We start from the raw sequence: 21,534 nt of genomic DNA, 5'->3' as shown, positions 1-21,534 counted from the left end.
ACATGATGGTGTGTGTGTATGTTGGGGGGGGGGTCTGCATGGAGCCTCCCCTCTGGCAATGCGGCTCTCTAAGTGGTCACCTACCTAGGAGCAGTGATGACAGTAACCTGGAAAGAATGATAGGCCATAGAGATTGTAATCAGCAAACACTAGGGGGTGGGGTGGTAGGGGGGTGGGGGGCTGGCATTGTGACTAATAACCAAGCATCAGTTTCAGGGTCATTATCTAAAGCAGTGAACTGGGACAGAGGACATCCTAAACTCAGGAACTGGGACAGGGGACATTCCAACCTCAAAGTGAAGGGAGGGGGTTGATCAGTTGTTAAGCTCTAGGGCAGGGAAAGGCAAGGCCAAGGCGTCTTTTGTGGGGGTCCCAACCGGGCCCTGTTTCAATGCCATCACCTAAACTCCAATTTCTGGCTCAGTGTGGGGGTGGGATTAAAGACATGGCCTCACATTTGCCATCACCACATGTTCTTTCACTGACCTCCTGGCCACAGGAAGTTGTACATGGGTTCTATAGAAAACTCCATTATGAGCCACTGTACCAGGGTGGATTCACTGGGAATCACTATATTGAATGTGCACAACTCAAACACATTCAGATCATAGGCCACCCAGGTTTGGATGGTTCTGCCCAAATAGCCTCATTCACTATTACACGAGCCATGTCTGTTTTACTTGCTAGTTTATTGCAAGGATAAGTAAATGATGACTGCTGGAAAAGCTTGGAAGAAAGAAGAGGTGTCAGATAAACTCAAGGTACAGTGCACTGGCCTCCAGACAGCTTTCTGACCTGGAACCTGCTGGCTAAGAGGCCCGAGCTCTGCACACTCTCGGATCCCTTCCAGAGCGTAGGACTCCATGACTGGTATTTGGAGTGACAGCATCCCTTATTCAAATTCTCTCTGATTTGCTGCTGTAGGCTTAGAGAGGCTGGTTCTTCCCGAAGGATATTAGGTGCAGTGTAAGCTGCAGATATCTGCTCAGCTGGCTAAGCCTTTAATCATGGAAAGAAGGCTCCTGAAGAAGGAAATGAAAAAGCTCCTGTAAGTATGATTGAGAATAACTTTCATTTATGTCACTCAGCAGTTGCTGGGTTTTATGTCCTAGATGGTCTGGATATTGGCAGGATGCTAAAAATCTAAGGACGATTCTATTCCTGCATCATCAGAGAAAGCCAGATGATTTGACCCCTGTCTCCAGCCAGAGGGGATTCACAAAGCCAGATGCTGAATCTCTTGGGAGGATGTTTCTGCCAGCAGCGTGTGTTTCTGAGGCATCCCCATTCTAGAGCCTAAGATCTGGGCCCACAGCTTAGTCAGCCTGTGCTGGGTGGGGTGCGCCTTAGAAACAGCCCTGCTGGTCAAAGGTGTAGGAGAGATTTCTGAAAAATGTATCCAAGGGTTCAGCATTTAAATCGCAGCCTCTGCCTCTTTTATTGTCAGTCTTTTCAACTCAATAATTCATTTCCTTTTTCTTGCCATCTGAACTTTATTTTTTAAATAAACAAAGAAAATATTAAGTTTTCCCATGGAAACAATTTGTTCTCCTCTGCTAGCTTTTCTTTGACTTGATACTTTGTTAAGAAGTTGGTGAAAGTCACAGGCCACATAAAAAGGAGGGAAAAAGGGTTATATTGTATTTCATATGTCCTATAGGCATAACAATAATACCCTTTTCATCAAAGACCATGTCACAGTCCCCATCAAATGTCCTTTCTTGGCCAACTAAGATAATTATCCTTTAACAAGTCCTTAAGAAACGCTAGCATAAACTATGTTTGAATCCACACATGTTTACATGTATGTGTTTGGAGGCCAACATACTAAAGAACAAACCGTAATCAAGAATGCCAATTCCTCCACATAGAACTGGAATTTCAAAAGTGATATACATACAATTTTATAGCCAAAGAATACATTAGGCTACTTTAAATAAAGTACCTTGGAATTACAAAGCTTAGTGACTTAGAAGAAGAGCTTTTAAAAGCCAAAAACAAATATCCCCCACACGGTACTTGCCCAAAATGAGTGGTAAAGACATTGACAACCAGAAGTATGGCCTTATGTAAACTTGAGAGATTTGCGGAGATAGACCTCAGTGACCCCAGGGTCCTTTATCCTGCATCCATTCCTCTTCCCGACTTTCCCAAAATAGCACCCTTTCTATCTTTATTCTCTCCTTGCCTTATCAAAAGTCACTGTTCTGAAAAGATCTGACAAGGAAGGATACACTAAAGTGGAATTACTAATATGTTTTTATGCATAACTCCTCCTAAGGGTATCTGCAGTCTAATGGGAAAAAGTCTTCGGGCAAAAGAATACATTTGCACAAAATATCACCTATTGAAGTTATCAACTTTGGACATTCTGCCCAAGTTTAACACGGGCAGCAAGGGTATTTTTATTTTTAACAGTGAGTCTCAATCCTTTCAGTTTTGTCAAACCTTTTCTGCATGTGGGGATTTATCATACTCCCTGCCTTCCTATAAATTCTATTTGGACTATGTGAGTTTAATGTTTGGATAAATGTGATTTCAGTTAATGGTGGTTAGACATGTTGAGTCTGCAGCACTGCGGAATCGCTATCTAAATCCAAATGAAATATGAACTCAGCTACCAGAGCCATCCGTGACTGCTCTTGTGTTTGGTAGAGGAGGGAGGGACTGGGCAGGAACCATCTCCTGCAGACTGAGCCCTGGTGTCATTCCCAATGGTTCAATCCTACTCTCTTGCTTTTAAGGGGAGATTATATTGGCATCAGACTTCGGGAAAATGAATTTGACCCAAAAGGAAGAAGGCAACTCACCTTTCTAGATGATATGGTAAAAAAAGGCATGCGGGTGCGAGTCACATTTGTGTTATATGTGTATGACGGGACAGAACCAGGATCCAAGGTGTATAATAAGGCGAACCATGATCCCCCAGAATGTTCTCTTTCTCATCTTCTCATCCTAGCATTCTCCATATGGGCTTTTCAACTCATTAAACTGAAAGCAAAAAGAACGAGAAAATAAAAGTCCTGAGACTTTTGCTATTAGAAAAGATTCAAAAGCTAAAGGAGTGCAAGGATAAATGTTACACAGAAGATGTTAACATTTTTTGGACAGGATTAGCTATCATGTAGTTCTCAAATGTAATACTTTTTTCTTTACCCTTTGCATTAATGGACAAAAACCAAAGAACTGAATAGTCCTAAAATTCTTTGTGTTATTGTTCAGGTTGAAACTCAGGTTCATGTTATGGAATAAAAGTTTACTTCTCATAAAGGAAGAAAGTGTGTAAAGAATGAATTCAAAAGAAATGAGTAAACCCTCAGCTTTCCCTATTCTTGCCCTAACAAAGAAGAGAGGATCTCTCCGTCCCACACCCCCTCTCCCTGACTTCCCCGTAGCTGAATAAGCATTTGCTATTCTAAAGTGCTTCTCCGTGCATGCATTAAATGGAGAGATTAAATTGATTAGATTAACTGCTTCTCAAACTTCAATGCGGTCTTATTACAAGGCTCTGTGATTCAGGAGGTCTGGGAATTTGCATTTCTAATGAGCAAACAGGTGATGTCAGGGCTGCTGGTCCATGCATCAACCTTTGGATTAAGTTTCAACAATGGATCACTGTCTATTTTTTCTTTCTTTTTCTTCTCTCTCTCTCTCTCTCTCTCTCTCTCTCTCTCTCTCTCTCTCTTTCTTCCTCCTCCTCCTCCTCCTCCTCCTCCTCCTCCTCCTTCTTCTTTTGTTTTTTTGGATTCACTTTTCAGTTTGGTTCAGTCCCTGGAAGAAATAGAAATAATTCCATTGTTTAGAGAATGTTGGCATTAGATAGAATCTTAGAACCCATCTTAAAATACAAAAACCAAACCAACCTTCCCTTTTCTGGGGGTGAGGAAAGGAATGGACATTCGAATTAGTCCTCAGCTTTTTACTGTCTCTGGGACTCTTAGCAGGTCACTTAGTCAGGTCTAACTCAAGCTGGCTCCCCAACCTGGAGGTCTTTCTCCATCTACAGAAATTCTCCGCATCCTTCAAGCCCCAGCTCTACCATGGCCTCCTCTCTGAAGCCTCCCAGGATTCCCCAGGTGGACACACCACTTCCCCTCTGCCCGTGGGAGCGCATTTCTGTCAGTCTACTCACAGAATTAGAAGTTATTTTCTGGGTCCCTCTTCCTCCACCTTCACCTTTTTTTTATTTCAAAATTTAAGAAAACGGAAGCCCAGAGAACACCAATTGCTCACTTGAGGATATACTACAAATTGTTGGCAGAACCTAGATTTGAGCCCAGATTCCCTGATTCCCAGTTTAGTATTCTTTCTAAGAATCTGTCCTTTCTTTTTTGACCCACACAACCCAGAACAACTGCTCTGGTGGGACATAAATGTAATGCCTGGAGCAGCCTAATGATTTCTGTCCGAGCATCAGGTTCCTGGACAGGGTGGATGATCCTCACCATTGTGGATTTGACAAAACAGTAGGCTAGGCTTAGCAGTGCCACTGTCATTGGGCCCAAGAAGTGCTTTGGCCAACGTCTAAGCCAGTTCCTTTGCTCTCTGTGCTTCCTGCTGCAGGCACACTATGACTTGGCCATCAGTGTTGCTTTGCAGTGGCTGCATCACTCAGAAGACCTCACTTGGCTGGAGTGGGAGAAAGTGTAAGTTGAAATAGTTTTGCTTTTTAAATCTGTGACTATGAATAATGACGGAGGAAGTTCTATGTAGGGTCTTCTACCATGAGGCACTCTGATTTGAAAACACTGCAGGGGGAATATCTCCCTCCTTCTAGAAACCTGAAGAAATCCCACAGTTGTCAACTTGGGGAAGTTGTAAAACATATGTGTTTACATATGTTGCATCTCTGTTAATTTTTTTTTTTTTTAAAGATTTTATTGGGGAAGGGGAATAGGACTTTATTGGGGAACAGTGTGTACTTCCAGGTCTTTTTTCAAGTCAAGTTGTCCTTTCAGTCTTAGTTGTGGAGGGCGCTCCAGGTCCAGTTGCCATTGTTAGTTGCAGGGGGCACAGCCCACCATCCCTTGCAGGAGTCGAACCGGCAATCTTGTGCTTGAGAGCCCACTGGCCCATGTGGGAATCGAACCGGCAGCCTTTGGTGTTAGGAGTATGGAGCTCCAACCACCTGAGCCACCGTGCCGGCCTGCTAATTGTTTCTATCAGATGAAAATCTTTCTTGCATAGAATGTTCCGCCTTAGAAACATGACTGTGCTTTATAATGTACATGTCATGCTTTTTAAGATGGCCAATTATGTAGTTAAAGGCTGCAATCTTTTCATAAGGACAATCAAACACAACTTCTTAAGCATTTAATCAGAATGTTACCTGAGTTGAGCTGTTTGAATCACAGAATAATTTCCTTTCCAGGATTATTGGCATTTTCTCCATGTAGGCCAGGCAGACACACTCAATTAGTAAGAACGTGAAACTAACGTTCTTACTAATTGAGGCCAGAATTGAATAACTATTCCAAAGGTCTCTTATTTTTTCTGTTTTCATGACCTTAGGACACACACCTGGTCCTGGATGGTTGTATCAGCATGTAGTTGTAAGAAGCAGAAAATCCAGTTTGAACAGACTTAAGGAAAGGAAAAAAAAAAAAAAGGAGGAGGAGGTGGAGAGAGATTTATTGCCTCTGTTTGAAGAGTCCATGGGTCGGTCTGCGTTAGGCAGGACTCAATTCAAAACTCAAACCATGTCGTCAGTGGACCTGCCTCCTGACTATTTCTTCTGTGTGGGCACTACTCCTTTTCAGCCCACTGTATTGCAACATTCAGTTCAGGAGAGAATGGATTTTTATTTTTAAATCACAGAATTGTGTCTCAATGGCTCTGTTTGCCCTGACTTGTCTGGTGGTGGAGTGGGGGATGCTGACTAGCTTCGTCCACAGTTGTTATCTATCTTTGGAATCCAGGGGTGTTGTCTGCTTCCCTAGAAGCACAGAGGCTTACAGTAGCATAAGGCAGTTCCCCCCAAGCAAATTGCCACAAGAAGGTAAAGGTTCCTGGTTGGCAAAACCGTAACTGTCCACCATAATGACCAGTCTGACAATGTTTGATAACTGCAAATCCATGGATAGATGAGGGCAAGTTCATCACCACTGTTGGAAGATTCAGAATTCAAAATGTGTACTTTACTGATGGCAGATTAATCATATCAATTTTGTAAACAAGTACATAGCACACAGATACGGGAGATTATTTATGGACTATTGTCATAACCTCAGCAGGTATCAAAAACAACAAGAATAAAACATTCATATTTATTCATATTCTCTCTTAGGAAAAGGCCATTCCGTGCCAGACCCATATATCCAAACCATAGAGAAAGAGAAGCAATGATTTTATCATCTTATGCTGGAATCTTAATGGTAAGGAAAAGAACATTATGTGCATATATGGAGATTGTGTATTTCCTATGCACAATGTACTATTAATGCATATTTATTTTCTTTTTCAACCAATGTTGGTAAATGTTTAGGATTTATTAATCGTAAATGTTTCATTTTTATGTACTAAAAAGACTTTGACTTCTATTTTGTATTATGAAAACATTTATTCAAGGGGAATAAAAACAAAAACAAACAAAACAAAAAAACCAGATGAAACACATAAATAATTGGAATCTGGATATTCTGATGTTTCCATTTATTCAGAAGTTATTTATTCGGTGCCTATGCCACTCAGGCACCATACAAGACATACTGAAGCTATAATAGCTTTGTTTTGTAATAAAAGAAAAGCAGTGATATGATAATACATATTTTTGTTGTTGTTTAACAGAACAGCATCCCAATTGAGGAAGTCTTTAAAATTTATGGGGCTGATTCTTCTGCCAATTCTTGTGCTACCAAGGTAGGGGTGACCTGAGACTATCAATATAAGGGATTTTTAGAGAGAATTTCTTTATTTGATGCAGGTATAATGTTGTATTTTCAGGCATGAAATAACAGTTTTAAATAAAAATGGACAAAACCAGATGTACTCATATCTTAATTGGCCAATAAATGTTTATAAAATGCTTTCCTAAGATAGAGGACTGTATTGTATTTGTAATTACAAATGTCTTTCGCATAAGGCTGAGTAGAGGCAGCAAATAGAGCACCAGGCTTAGAGTCTAGATTCTGCCTCTGTTTCTGATTAACAGAATTTTTCACTTATACTTTTTGTAACGTAGATCTGGTTAGTCCAAATGCTACTCTTGTACAATGTACCATAACATCTAGAACTAGGACAAGATCTACAAGGTTCGCTCTCATGATAAATTATCTCGTTGACTGCTGCCACATTTCTCCTTCCCATCAGACTCCTTTGAAATCACTGAAATAGAAGCAACACTGATGTGGGAGTCCAGGCCCCTGGGTATGAGTTCTGACTCCACTACTACGGAACCCTAGGTCCCTTTCCCTCTTTGGACTTCCATATACTGACCTTTAAAAAGATAGAGTTTTCTGAATGATCTTTACGGTCAGTTCAGCTTTTGCTATTTATGAATGTGTGAACATTTAATAAACATGTACATATGGGCTGCTACTTAGAGGTGAACTACTGATCCCTTTAGCTTTAGATGCCTCTAGAAGGAGGAACAGGAAAGGGAGAATGGGGTGGGCAGGGATGTGTAGTAGGAGGGAGTCAGGGAAGGAAGCAGGGAGAACCCACCCCTCATATCCAGGCCTTCTATTGCTTTCCATGTCCCCACTGGATTTGGAAGGGAGAGCAGGGAAGGGGCAGGGCTATGTCTACAGGAGCATCTGCCTCCCTTGTTCTTTTACCCGTAGACCATACTGCAAACAGGGCGGCTGAATAAAGTCAAGAGCCCACCAGGTCCAGCTCAGGAGCCAAATATTTACTAAGAGTTATAACTTTGAAGCAAACTGTCCTGTTATCTGAATCCACATGTAACCTGGCTGTAGTCCTGAGACTCAGGTTCCCCTGGTCACTCTAGTCTCAACTTCATTCATTCATTCATTCATTCATTCAATATAGCTGTAGATGCAGGGAATATAATGGTGAGCAAGCCAGACAAGATTGCTTTTCTCGTAGTTCCCATATCTTATATTGGCGCTGACATATCACCCCAGGCCTGATACTGTTCAGAAACTAAGCTGCCCTTGGCTTTTAAAAAAAGCCCAGCTCTCTGGGTTTCTTGGAGATCCAAGTGAACCATACTGTTACATTCCTGCTTGTTTTCTTCTGTGGCTTTCTTCCTTTCAGGTTGTCCTCCTCTCCCCTTCCTCTCCGCTCCCAATCCCAACACATACACATAAATATTTGATCTCCAAACCCCTCTGTTTCCAGTCACTGTGCTTCCCCCACCACCACCATCTTCTGTTGCCTTGGGGAGATCTAGGTCAGGCCTCAGGCATTTCTGATCTGTTGGTCTTGACTCACGTGGCCAGAGGGCAAATATGGACAATGACATTCTGGAGCGGATGACACTGTGAACCCCTCCAGTGGCCAGGATATCAATCAAAAAGGTTTGCGAACATGGGTGTCTGAGTAACTTGGATGAGCCAGGTTCATTTAAAGGAGCCAGAATGGGAAGCCACGATGTTTCGAGGGGGGCCAGCCAATCTCTACCTATCCATCTGTTCACTCACTTATTCATTAAAGAGCCTTGACTCGTCACCTTCTCTGTTCTGCTATCCACGGTCTCCGTCCTCACCATCAGTGACCCATAATAAAAAGCCCAGCTGTGCACATAGACTACATAATGAGCAGCGCTGAAGGGAAATAGATAATGTACTCGTAGAAGGGACTTTCCTTCAAAGGTCTGCGTTTGCTTATTGATGCAGTGGATGAGTGTGGGCTCCTTTATTGATGTGTACATGAAAGACACTTTGTACAATGGTTAAGCACAAGGGTTCCAAAGGCAGGCGGCTGGGGTTTGAACCCCAGCTCCCCCAGCTCCGTAACCAGCAGAATAACGCTAGACGAGTCTTCTCAGATCTGTCAGTCTCGACTTCATTTGCAAAAAGAGGAACAAGAAGATGGGGTTGTTGTGGCCAATGAAGAGACTTAGAACCCGTAAAGCCCTTAGTGCTTGGCTCCTGGTAACCTCAAAATACGAGCTACAGTTAAGGTTCTGATATTCGGGGGTTGGGTATCTGATTTCCTCTATGTCCCACTAAATCAGGGTTTCTCAACATTTTAGACCAGATAATTCTCTGTTGTGTGTAGGGGATGGAGTCAGTCTGGCCTGTGCCTTGTGGGAAGTTTAGCAGCATCCCTGGGTAATCCTGTACCCATGAGATGCCAGTAGCTTCCCCTAAGTCATGACAACCAAAAACGTCTCTAGACTTTGCTAAATGCCCCCTAAGAGGCAAAATCACAGCTGGTTGAGAACCACTGTTCTAAATATTCAAAAATTAAATAGCTCATCAAGCATCCATGTGTATTATTAATATAACATAAACTTTGTGTATTTTAGACAATGAAATATCACAAAGTGTTTGATATGATTTGAGCTACAAATACAAGAGTCAGGATCATCTACCTCTGTGGGCCTCCCAAGTTCCTCCCTGCTCAGGGCTTTATCCTGTGGCCACACATCTGCTGCCCTCAGGGAGCTCCTCCACATCTTAAATAAGGAATACCAGACCCTCTCATGTGGCAATTCAAAGATTGCAAATTATAAGAGCTATTCTAAAACAGTCTTTGGGGCTTAACAATTTCAAACTTTTTAACTAGGAGATGGGTTGCTCAAAAAAAAAAAATAGTTATTGCCAAAAGTTCTTCTCTAATTGCTTTATATATTTGATTGACCTTTGATTCCTTTGGATAAAATGTCTCCCAAGCAACAGCTAAAATCCTCCCCAACAAGACCTTAAAGCCCTGTTGAACACTAATCAGATTATGTAGAATTTCCGGCCACCAGAATTGGCCACATGATACAATATGGGTACTGTGCATAGGCTGGATGGCTTTCTTCAGAACTATTTGCTGCCACCTGGTGACAGAAAGGCCGAGTGTTGTTCACTAATCTATTAATATTAGCTTCAGGTTTTATTCATGATAAGGAGTCATGTTTCTGCTGAGGACCTTGGATCCATAGAAGAAATCAACTAAGGACCTCACACAAGAGGGAGTTATTTACAATTAGGTTCAGATAAATGTAAACGGTCCTACTTAATTTTAAATTGAAGAAAAAATAAGCATAAATCTTCCTTCAACAAATAAAGCAAGCAATAAAAATATTCTTCAGCTCCATTTAATGGAGAAAGAGGGAAAAAGGAAAAGGACTTTACACATCTCATCTTCTACCCCTTCCCCTTACAGTTGGAAGAAATTTTTGTTGAATGTGCTTTGGACATAATTTGGCCCTCCATAAGTACTTGAATCAAGAAATAACAATCATAACAACACTTTTACATTGATACAATGAAGCTGTGAGTAAGTTACATTAAACTGAAAAAAGAAGCTATGATTCACTCTAAGCTTAGGATTTAAATTGCATCCTACTTTTAAACACTTTTGTATATAAACCACACAGGAGGCTACATTAACTGCTTGCCTGAATCATCAGATCATCAGGACTCAGAGACTATTTCAGCTGGAAATGACCTTTAAAATCATTGGGTTCTATCTTCAGTAAACAGAGAAACTAGAACGTGGGAAGCTTGTGTCTTCTAAGTGCAGAAATGCAGCAGAACGACGTATGACAAGACTTCCTGAGGGGAGCACTGCATAAGCTATATAAATGTCTAACCACTAAAAGAAAAGAATGACATATGAGCCAATTCTCTCTGTGTTTTTTTTTTAATTTATTGGGGTGACAATTGTTAGTAAAATGACATAGATTTCAGGTGTACAATTCTGTATTACATCATCTATAAATCCCATTGTGTGTTCACGCCAATTCTCTTTTTCTTGTATCTGGCATACATTATCCTAAAGGACTATTATCATAGCTATAATTGCCCCATACTTGTATAAAGCCTCCTTTCAATTACTTTCTGTGCTTTAGGGTCAGCTTTCTGAATAGATTAGGTGCTTCTTGAGGTTGAAGGCGACAGTTTATGCTTAGGTTTACTTCTTTACAATGCTGGATATGAAGTAAACTCTCAATAAGTATTTTTTGTCATTTGAATAAAAGACTGAGGTCAATTTTAGAACTGCCCCTGCTAAGGGGGCTCTATCTGTTCTATCAACAAAGAGAACAAACACATCCTCATTTATTGTTTAATACATGTTTTCTGTAGGATACAACCGAAAACCCATAGTAATATTGAAAAACAGATGTTTACTTCTCACGCAAAAGGATTCTGGAGGTAGGCAGACCAGGGCTGGTACCACAGCTCCACAGAGCTGTCAGGAACACAGGCCTCTTCCAGGTCTCTGCTCAGTCATGCCTGTTGCAATTACAAAATAATATATAAATATAGTCCCTTTCTTAAAAAAAAAAAAGTCCCCAAATACCCCATCTATATATAAACTACACAATGATCTTTGAGCTCAAATTCCTGTGGAAATACAAATTTCTACCTACTTCAAAGGGATACCAATTATGTAGGGACTTGATCATTAAAAGTGTGATCATTAAGAGCTTTGTATGATAAAATAGAGTAGAAAATTTTCTACTGCCCTACTAAATCTAAAAATAATTATTTGTTTTGTTGTCCTTGTTGTTTGCTGTTTGCCTCAGTTATATATCATACAAGAGTGTCCTACTGATGAAATGGAATATTTGTTCAAATGCCTACATAAAGAGAATTGTGTAATCAACTTTTACTCCTTCGAAATAAGAGTTCTGTAAATATAAAACCTCAATCTCTATCAGTGAGGAGGCAGAAAATTGTTTATCTTGCAGTGAGATGTTAATTATTTTAGGCCTCCTGGCTCTGATTAGTTATTTGTCAGCAATTCACTCAACCATTCTCTGGATCCTATGGGGGAGGTGGTGGCCACGTTGCCGCCATGGGTAACTATGCAATAGAGAGAACTGAGTCAGGGAGAAAAATGATGATGATAGATATCAGTAATAATAATTATTATCATTAAATTTAAAGCTACTATATTGTATTATGTGCCACACACTATTCTAAGCACTTTACATATGCTAACTCTTTAATCCCTACCACAAATCTATAAACTAGGTACTGGTATTATTATTATCACACGAAGAAACGGATACAGAGAAGTTAAATGACGTGCCCAATATCACACATTTTATAGATGGTGCAGCCTGGGTTCAAATACAGTCAGTTTGACACCAAAGTTCATGCTGTTAACCACTATTGCCTTTACTAGAATCATAGTTATTGAGCTAGTCAATAACATTTGAGTGCCTACTATGTGCTAGGCACTCTCTGAGGCAGTGGAGATAAAAGGTTAAATTAGCTAACCAGCCTCCCGCCTTCCACACTCCAATCCATTCTCCACATAGCAGTTGTTTTTCATTTTAAACCTAAATCAGACCTTGTAACAATACTGCTTAAAAATATTTCAATGGCTCCCATTGCTCCCTGGAATCAATTTCAATGTATAACTCTGTACCATGACCAACAAGGACCCATGTGATCTGGATTCTTCGTTCCTCTTCAGCCTCTTCTACAATCTTCCCCTTTCTCACTATGGTCTAGCCACACAGGGTTCCTTTCTATGTGTGGAAAGCACAAGCTTATTCCAAGAAGTCCTTCTTGTTCCGTTTGCCTCACAGGTCTTCCCATGGCTGGCTCCTGCTCATCCTACCAGTCTCAGCTGAAACATGGCTTCCTTCTAGAGACTTTCTCTGTCTTTTCCATCTGAAATGGTGGCTGCCCAGTAACTCCCTAACACATCATCTGTTTAGTTTACTTATTAAACTTATCACAATGTATAATCACCCTGGTTGTCTAATAGTTAGTTTTTTTGTCTCTCCTCACTCGGCCCTAGAAAGGCAGGAGCTTTGTCTGTCTTACTAACTACAGCTCCTAAAACAGAGCCTGGCCCATCGTAGGTGCTCAATGGAAACGTATTGAATGAAGGAAGGAAGGAACAGTTCTAGCCCTAAAGAAGTGTCCAGTGTAGTGCAATAGACAGTGGATTATAACTAACTATAACACACTTGGTTTGTTCTATGTGACATCATGCTTTGAATCCACAGATGAGCAAGTCAATCATTCTGTCTTGGGGTGGGGTGGGAGGCAGGAGGCCAGCATGGGAGAGTTGAGGTCTTGAGATGTCGCGGCAAGTTTCTCAGAAAAGGTGACATTTGAGCTACACCTCAAAGGAAAGGTAGGAGCCTCTAGACAAAGTAAGAGCCTCTAGGCAACAAAGGAGGACGTCACTATTCTAGGTAAAGGGAACTATTTGACGAGCACCAGTGTGTGAAATGGCATTCTAGGTAAAGAGAACCCAGCGAGGGAGTAGAAGGCAGTTCGTGAATGTGCATGACGAATGAAACATGAGCCTCACCAGTGGACTGTAGTAACATCTAAGAACTATGGGTTGGGTCAACAGGCCAAGAGCGGTAACTAATAGGCATTAACAGCACAAAGTGTGTGCAGCTTTTAAAAGCAGCATTTTTTCCCTTTCAGGTTCCCCATGCTACACCTTTCCACCTCTCCTTGCATCCTTTTGCCATGTTAACAGCACCCAAGGCAGCAGAATATGCCCACAAACAGAGTAAGTCTGTTCACTTTCATCTGCTTAGAGAAATTAAAGTAAAACTGGGAGGGAAATTCACAAAGTAAGGTCAAAGTTGTTATAGTAATCGGATCTCTCTGGTTGAATTAAAAAGAACTGGGTGCATTTATGACTTGATTTCCCTCCATTATCGAAATCAGGGAAGTCTTATTTCTCAGACACTTTGGTGATGGGACCAAAGCACTCTGGAAGGGAACTTGGGTAGACTCATTTTTTTAAAAAAAAAGTTGTGCAGATATGGTTACTACATGTATTTCCAGGTGTGAAGTTAAGAAGAGGAGCAACGAATAAAAATGCCACCAGCAGCTCTGCAAGGGAAGCAAATGCCACAGAACAAAAATCATCCAAAAATTTATCTTTGGACACACGGTCAAAGAACAAAGTAGGTCTAAAAACATAAACCGGACCAAACTGATACCAGATGTTTTGGGAGTATTTTACTTATATGGTAGTTAAAAGTCTAGCCCCCAGCGTTAGATGCTCTGGGTTTGAATCTAAAGCCCACTATTTACTATCTGCGTGACTTCAGGCAAGTTACTTAACCTCTCTATTTTTTAGTTTCCTCTTCTGCAAAATGGGATGATTGTTGGGTTGATTAACTGAAATTATGCATGTTAAGAGGTTAGAACAGTAGCTTGCACAGAGTAAACCATAAATAAATATTAACCACTCTTACCTTTTAGCATTTGAGAAATGCTATTCACAAGTTAATCAGCTGTTATTCTGTGGGTTCAAATAAGGATGTACATGGTTTTAGTAAAAATTTCAAACAATACAAAAATTATAAGTGAAAAGTAAAAGTATCCCCTTTTCCCCCACACACCTTTCCTACTACTCAGAAATAACCATTGTTAATATTTCTTGTGATATTCAAATATTACTATACATATATATAGAAATATGCATACATGTATGTCTCACTGATTTGTTAGAAATAACCAAGAAATAAATTAAAGAAATAAATATTTTTAGTAAGAGACAAATATTTTATTAAATGTATACAAATATGTTTCACAGTTTATTGTTTGAAGAAGTTTTTCATTTTCTATACTTGAGCTTCTTAGTCTTTTCCTTTATGGTTTATGGATATTACATCATGTCTTTTAGCTAATAAACAATTTTTTAACCTTAAGATGAAACAATGCTGTATTCAGAATTTTCTATTTATTTCCAGCCACTGAATTTCTTCATAAAGTAAAGGAAAAGGAGAAACTACATTTTAAAAATCCAGGTATTCTGACAAACAGTTTTAAATATTTCCTTTATACTGTGTTGGTATTAATAGCACATTATTAGTCAAAATAGGTATAAACAATACCTTATGCTAGGACAGGGTCAATATTGGGCAGATTACTAGGAAATGAATTTGGAATGGACAGGGAATTGCATGATGATAAAGGTCAATTCTCCAAGAAGACATAACAATCCTTAACATGTATGCACTCAACAACAGAGCAAGAAACTACATGAGGTAAAAAAAAAACCTCATGGAACTGCAAGGAGAAGCAGATGACTTCACTATTCTAGTCAGAGACTTCAACACCCCTCTAGCAGAAATGGAGAGAGGGCAATTTAAGTAAAAGTTCAGAGCAATATACAAGAAATTCAAAATAAGATGCTGCAAAGGTAACACACAACTGCTAAGGGGGAAATAAATGATTCGCTTTGAGTATGGTTATCAAAGAAAGCATTACCTTTATTATTTTCTTTTATTTGGAAATAATTTCAAGCTTAGAGGAAAGCTGCAAGAATAGTACAAAGAACCCTCATACACCTTTTACTCAGATTCACCAATTGTTAACCTTTGGCTCTGTTAGCTATATCATTTTTTGTCTCTGCCCTTCTCCTTTTGTCTTTGTCTCTTTCTCTCTGTCTATAGATATATCTTTTTTTCTGAGTCAGCTGAAGTTATATTACCATATCATTTTACCTCTATATACCTCAGTGTGTACTTCCTAAGAACAAAGTCATTCTCTTAAATAACCACAGTATAGTTATGAACTTTACAAAATCTAACTTTGATAGTCTTATCTAATCTATGGTCTATATACAAATTTTTAAGGACCCAACAATGTCCTTATTTTTTTCTTTCTTTCTGTACAGAATCCAGGGTGGGATCACATATTGTTCTTAGTTGATGCCTCAGAACAGTTCCATGGAAATTCTTTTGTACCTATATTCATTTTAACTCATCTTTTTGAACAATTTAGTATCTGATATTTGACCTTAACTCCCTATAGATTGAAAGCTGATGGTTGTGTCCATGTTGAATTGACATGCTTGATAACAAAATCATCTTTTTATTCTGCAGGTCACTTAGAAACTTGGGATTGCACCATGGGGCTTTGTAATAAAGTCTCTGGGAGAGGAAAAGAAACATCATCTTAAAACTTCACCTCTTGACAATACATTTTTTTTTTTACAGTTAGCTTTTGATGCAAACTGCACGGAAGTATTATTTTTAGATGTAGAACGTTCTTCTCTTAGAATCAAATTGTATGGCTACATTTGACTTAAAAAATGTGTGTATCTTACACTACTTCATTGTGAGTGGAAGACTGTTAGTTGGAGAATTCTAGGAATACAGAGAATTTCTATGTCAGAGCAGGCTGGCTTTGTAGCACATTTTGTTTAGCACTGAATATTGCAGAGTGATGAAATCGAAGGCAATTTTCTGAAGTTTCTATCCAAAATAAAATTAATCTGTCATTGATTGCCTTTGTTATGTTCTCATATGGAAACATTTAAAAACATTTCAAAAAAGCACTATCAGAAGAATGAGTGTAGGCTTTCTTTTACTAGACTGTCATGAGTAGGAGGAAAAGACCATATTCCAGTCTTTCAGTACCTTTCCAAAATGCTGATTAGGCACACGCCTAAGCTTGTGAATATTTGAGTAACAATGTGACCAAATGAATGTGAGTACAGATTATACTTTTCTTAAGGTTTCCACGTGCCAGCTTTCTGCAGAACAGTTTTTCGTTTGTTTGTTTTTAATGTGTGCAAAAACACACGTGTGGTTTGTTGACTTCTGCTGAAGATGGTAATGTGTTCTGATGTGGGATTGTGGCTGGAAAGACCAATGCGGCCTTTCCCATACTGGTTCAGTTATGGCTATAACTGAGGTTTACCAGTAGACCTGCTGCATTAGGCGCGAGACAGAGAAGTATATCAGTGACCTATGGTCCCTGGGTACGCTGCCAGGTGTCTAACCTCATAGGACTTCACCCAGTTATTTTTGTGTAGCACTGCTAGTCGCAAGGGTACATTTTTTCTTTGTGGCTATTGCTGTCTCTGCTTTTAACATCTGCACACTTGCTTTACATGCTGCCTGAGGACTTTCACAAATGGCATTGTGGTCATACTGCTAGCTCCAGTTGCATATCCTTTTAGAGTCCCTTCATGGGTCGCGTGAAGCACACAGGTGCTTGATTTTTGCCTTTCTACATACACAAGGGATGACAAAAGATGAGCTGGGGGTTGGAGTCACCCCTGAGTATCTGAGGAGTGCTTCTAAATCAATAGGGTGGCAGAAAGCACTTCAGGCTGTCATCTGGGCTCTGTGACACATCAGGGAGGGAAAACTCAGGCAAATCATGATACTAATTTTCAGGACATCTCTTTATTTTAGCCCAAGAAGATGTGTTTAATCACAAGACAAAATATGCCTATTTTCAAAAGTTTCTGCTTTTCACCATCAACTCAAAGTTATGTATTTAAAAATTGATTTTACTGTTTCAACTCATGAAAGTAATATACATTTATAATACAAAATGAAGTCAACAGAAAACAATGAAAAGGAGAAATAGAAACATTAAACTAAGACCCATAATCTTGCCATTTATTCATAACCATGACTGACATTGGTATATACATACAATGTTCTAATCTTTTTTCCCTACATAAACATGTGCAAAATATTGTTATCAAAGCCATATAATACTGATGAGGTAATTTAGGAAATGTAATTGTTTTAGAATGAGAGGATTTTTTGTTGCCTTTAGCACTTCAAGTCCTTCTGAACTCATAGGAATGAAACGAGTCACACCAGCTGGAACCACCAACCTCACCTCAGCAGTTTCCATAGGCAAACATTCCAAAATGCTGTGCATGTAATGTATTTCTAGAGAGCTGCATAGGATGAGAAGTGCGCCCTTTGTCTCCAAGGTCATAATGGCTCTGCTGACTTCAGTTCCTTTCACTGGAGCTAGTGAGGGCAAGTCGAAAATGCCAGAGAGAATGAGAGCCCCCTGGCCCATGATCCCAAATGAAAAAAAGAGACAACATAGAAATCCCCTCACGCAGTACCCCCCGGTCCCTTTTGTGTTGTTCTTGCCAACACAGCAGCTGTCCTGCTATATATACCAGCTGCCACTCTTGTCCCCATCACACTGGACGCTGATCATCTGCGATCAACAACAATGGGAAAGGTGAGTCAACCCAGGTGCCATACCATGTCTATTGAGTGTCACCTGTGTCTGGGGATGTACCTCCCAGTTGACTGCCTGCTGTCACCTTGTTTTCTACTACAGATCACCTTCTACGAGGATCGGGGCTTCCAGGGCCGCCACTACGAATGCAGCAGCGACTGCCCCAACCTGCAGCCCCACTTCAGCCGCTGCAACTCCATCCGTGTGGACAGCGGCTGCTGGATGCTGTATGAGCGCCCCAACTACCAGGGCCACCAGTACTTCCTGGGGCGTGGTGACTACCCCGACTACCAGCAGTGGATGGGCCTCAGCGACTCGGTCCGCTCCTGCCGCGCAATTCCTTGTGTGAGTCTTGCTTCAACCAACTGATGAGAAAGCATCATTGATCCGTGGCCATAACTTCCTGTTTATAAAAATCAGCTTGTTCCGACTCAGGACTAGTGTTCACAGTGAGGATAACAATGCCTGACTTTCAAGCATTTTAAAAAAAATGTGAGCAGGATCATGAAAAACTGTAACCTCTATTTTTTTCTTACGCAAGGACAACAAATTATTTTTAGGGCGCAAGAAATCACAACATAGCCTCTAAAATTAAATTTGGTAGCATCTGGCTGATCCCTAATTTTTAAATAAGAACCACCTTCTTCAGCAAATAAAAAAAATCTATTGAGTTCACTCTGTTTTAGTAGTAAAAACACTAAAAGATTATGGGAGAACAATACAAGCATAATGTATTCTAATTGCATTGGTGATTGTTTTCAATACGTTATCTGCATTGTTCATTAGTATATCATCATACTGATCTAGAAACTAACAATTTGTTTCAGCTTGCCAGTGGCTTCTTATTTTCCAGGAGTCATCATCAACTAGTTTCATACAAGGGTCAGAGACAACTCATTAATTAGGATTTCATAAGACATGGTCCTCACCAGTGTTGCTTAGTGTATTTTCATCATGTGGAGTTTCTGTTTCTGCTTTCCAGTGACACCAAATCATGTGATGTGGCAAGCAGATATAAGAATTGAGACCAAAATTTGTAGATGCAAAAAGAGATACACATAAAATAGGAATTTCTTGGAGGCAAGAAACTCAAATGGTACGAGTGACTTGGCACAATGTGGATTCAGAGTAAATACGAATTGTTGCACAATATGAGTGCAAAGGGGCTTAAAAACAAGCTTGATAGGATTCACTTGAAGGCAGTCTTAACAGAGAAGGGAGTTAAAATCCTCTCTGCAGATCACAACACCAAATACTATCGTGATAGATGGTTTCTTACAGAGGAACCCCTTTCATTCTGTTTGTTTCAATGTGTGTTTCTTCCACTAGATAGTCCACTGGTCAGGTGAGTTTTATTTTAAGACTCTTTCTAACGTGTTAGACCAACAATGTAAAGAGAGGGGGTAGGGAGGAAACATATGTCGGGATGGTTTGAAAACCATGCTTCATGAAGATGCAGGCTAACTGAGTCACTTTTATGGACATCAAGGATGCACACAATTTATTTATTTCTTCTTTGGTTTATTGTCACAACAGACCAGCTCTCACAGGATAAGACTGTACGAGAGAGATGACTACGGAGGCCTTGTGTCTGAGCTCACTGAGGACTGCTCCTGCATCCACAATCGCTTCCGGCTCAATGAGCTGCACTCTCTCCACGTGCTGCAGGGCTACTGGGTCCTCTACGAGATGCCCAACTACCGGGGGCGGCAGTACCTGCTGAGGCCGGGGGACTACAGGCACTACCACGACTGGGGGGCCACGGATGCCAGAGTGGGCTCTTTGAGACGGGTCATCGATTTGTACTAGGCTGTATTTTCCTTGTTATGATCCATAGAGAAATGCAATAAATAGACCAGTTGTGTTCCTGACACTATGTGACTCTTGCTTATCTTTAAATAAGAACTCAATTCTAATAAATGGTAACTCCCAGGCACTTACCTGTCCTTAAAGTTCAGGTATTTTGAATGTCTACTTACCTCCTGTTGGTTAGGCAACAGTATTTATGGTGTCCCCACCCACTCATGTCATGGGAAAGAGAGACAAGCACTGTTTCTGCCTCTTTGACTCAAAATCTGAGGGAGAGAGGAAAAACAAACATAATGAAAAATGACTGGAACCCATATAAAGGAGAAAACATAGAACCAGTTGTGGCTGGGACACCAAAGACAAGGGATTGCTGGAGAAGCTAATGCAGCTGAAGTCTCAGATATTAGTCAAGAGAAGCTGAATAAAGAGATGGGTTTTAAGCAGAATTCTCAAAGCAGAGAAGGTCAAATCATTTGATGAGGTCATCTGGTTAAAAAAGGGTTAAACTAAGAGTTAAAGGGGCTGAATTGTTATCCTGCCTCTGCAACTTACTAGGAGAGTGACCTGCTCAGACTAGTTTTCCAGGGACTCTCCGTTTTAGCACTGAAAGTCCTTACATCCTGGAAACCCCCTCAATCTCAGGTAAACCGGGATGCATGGTTACCCTACTTACTAGCTTATCACTTCTTATCCTCTCTGTGCCTAAATCCCTGTATTGAAAACTACAGGTGATAATAAATTCCTGCCTCACTAAATCCCAGAATAATTATAATGAAAAGATGAAGAAAGATTGTAAACACACTTTGTTATCTTTAAATTATTATACAAATGTACATGTAAGAAATTAATGTATCTTCAGTGTCCCCTCAAATCAACAGTGACCAACTTTATTTTGGACTCCAATATGAATTTTTATCAAGACTCAATTATCAAAAACTTTATGCAGAGTGAAGTATTAATATTTGCTATCCTGCATATCTCTACGATCTTTCCAAATTTACATAAGCAAAAATTGTGCTCTGTTCCAATTAACTTCTTTGTAGAAATTGATAAGCTTATTTCAAAATTCCTGGAATTGCAAGGGACCCAGAATAGCCAAAACAATCTTGAGAAAGAAGAACAAAGTAGGAGTACTCATACTTCTCAATTTTAAAACTTACCACAAAGCAACAGTAATCAAGACAGTGAGGTACTGGCATAGGGTAGACAGAAAGATAAATGTAATAGACTTGAAAGTCCAGAAATAAACCCATGTATCTACATTCAACTGATTTTTAACAAGGGTATTAAAACTATTCAGTGGGAGAAAGAATGGCTTTTCAACAATGGTGCTGGGACAACTGGATCTCTACATGCAAAATAAAGAAATTGGACCCCTATCTCATGCATATATAAAAACTAACTCAAACTACATCACACACCTAAATGTAAGAACTCAAACCATAAAAGTCACAAAAGAAAATCTAAGCATACATCTTTGTGACCTTTTATTAGGCAATATTTCTTAAATGTGACACCAAAACACAAATAACCAAAAAAAATTGGATTTCATTAAAATTAAAACCTTTTATGCATCAAAGCACATTACCAATAAAGTGAAAAGACAGCACACAGAATGAGAGAAAATGCTTACAAAACATATTTCTTACAAGGGTCTAGTGTCCAA

At 40.0% G+C, this 21,534-nt stretch overlaps 1 protein-coding gene across 7 annotated transcripts; it reads left to right on the top strand.

Annotated features, from left to right (window-relative positions):
• The first annotated feature begins 824 nt into the window (after positions 1 to 824).
• LG01H2orf80 (linkage group 01 C2orf80 homolog) lies at positions 825 to 19,930 on the top strand. 7 transcript variants are annotated; one of them, XM_074312186.1, is made up of 10 exons: positions 830 to 1,048; positions 2,745 to 2,826; positions 4,564 to 4,646; positions 6,287 to 6,374; positions 6,787 to 6,858; positions 13,521 to 13,608; positions 13,890 to 14,011; positions 17,977 to 18,059; positions 18,162 to 18,404; positions 19,596 to 19,930. In XM_074312186.1, exons 1-10 carry the CDS (start codon positions 1,008 to 1,010, stop codon positions 19,612 to 19,614), a joined length of 921 nt encoding a protein of 306 aa, XP_074168287.1. In that variant the 5' UTR covers positions 830 to 1,007; the 3' UTR covers positions 19,615 to 19,930. The 7 variants fall into 7 exon arrangements, with proteins under 7 accessions (XP_074168289.1, XP_074168287.1, XP_074168285.1 ...); XM_074312184.1 differs by having other exon boundaries at positions 831 to 1,048; positions 17,974 to 18,059; XM_074312188.1 differs by lacking the exon at positions 6,787 to 6,858 and having other exon boundaries at positions 825 to 1,048; positions 17,974 to 18,059.
• Positions 19,931 to 21,534: the final 1,604 nt, after the last annotated feature.

The sequence above is a fragment of the Rhinolophus sinicus genome, linkage group LG01 (genome assembly GCF_036562045.2).
Source record: "Rhinolophus sinicus isolate RSC01 linkage group LG01, ASM3656204v1, whole genome shotgun sequence".
Classification (NCBI taxonomy): domain Eukaryota; kingdom Metazoa; phylum Chordata; class Mammalia; order Chiroptera; family Rhinolophidae; genus Rhinolophus; species Rhinolophus sinicus.
Note: the sequence above shows the minus strand (reverse complement) of the source record. Positions and strands in the feature narration are given on the sequence as shown.

What these genes read in the sequence shown, in the direction of transcription:
- LG01H2orf80 (XM_074312184.1), top strand. Translation starts at nt 1,008, where the DNA reads ATGGAAAGAAGGCTCCTGAAGAAGGAAATGAAAAAGCTCCT. An exon ending in AGAATATGCCCACAAACAGA is followed by an intron (nt 13,609 to 13,889) that starts GTAAGTCTGTTC and finishes ATGTATTTCCAG; the next exon opens with GTGTGAAGTTAAGAAGAGGA. An exon ending in ACACACGGTCAAAGAACAAA is followed by an intron (nt 14,012 to 17,973) that starts GTAGGTCTAAAA and finishes TTGCCAACACAG; the next exon opens with CAGCTGTCCTGCTATATATA.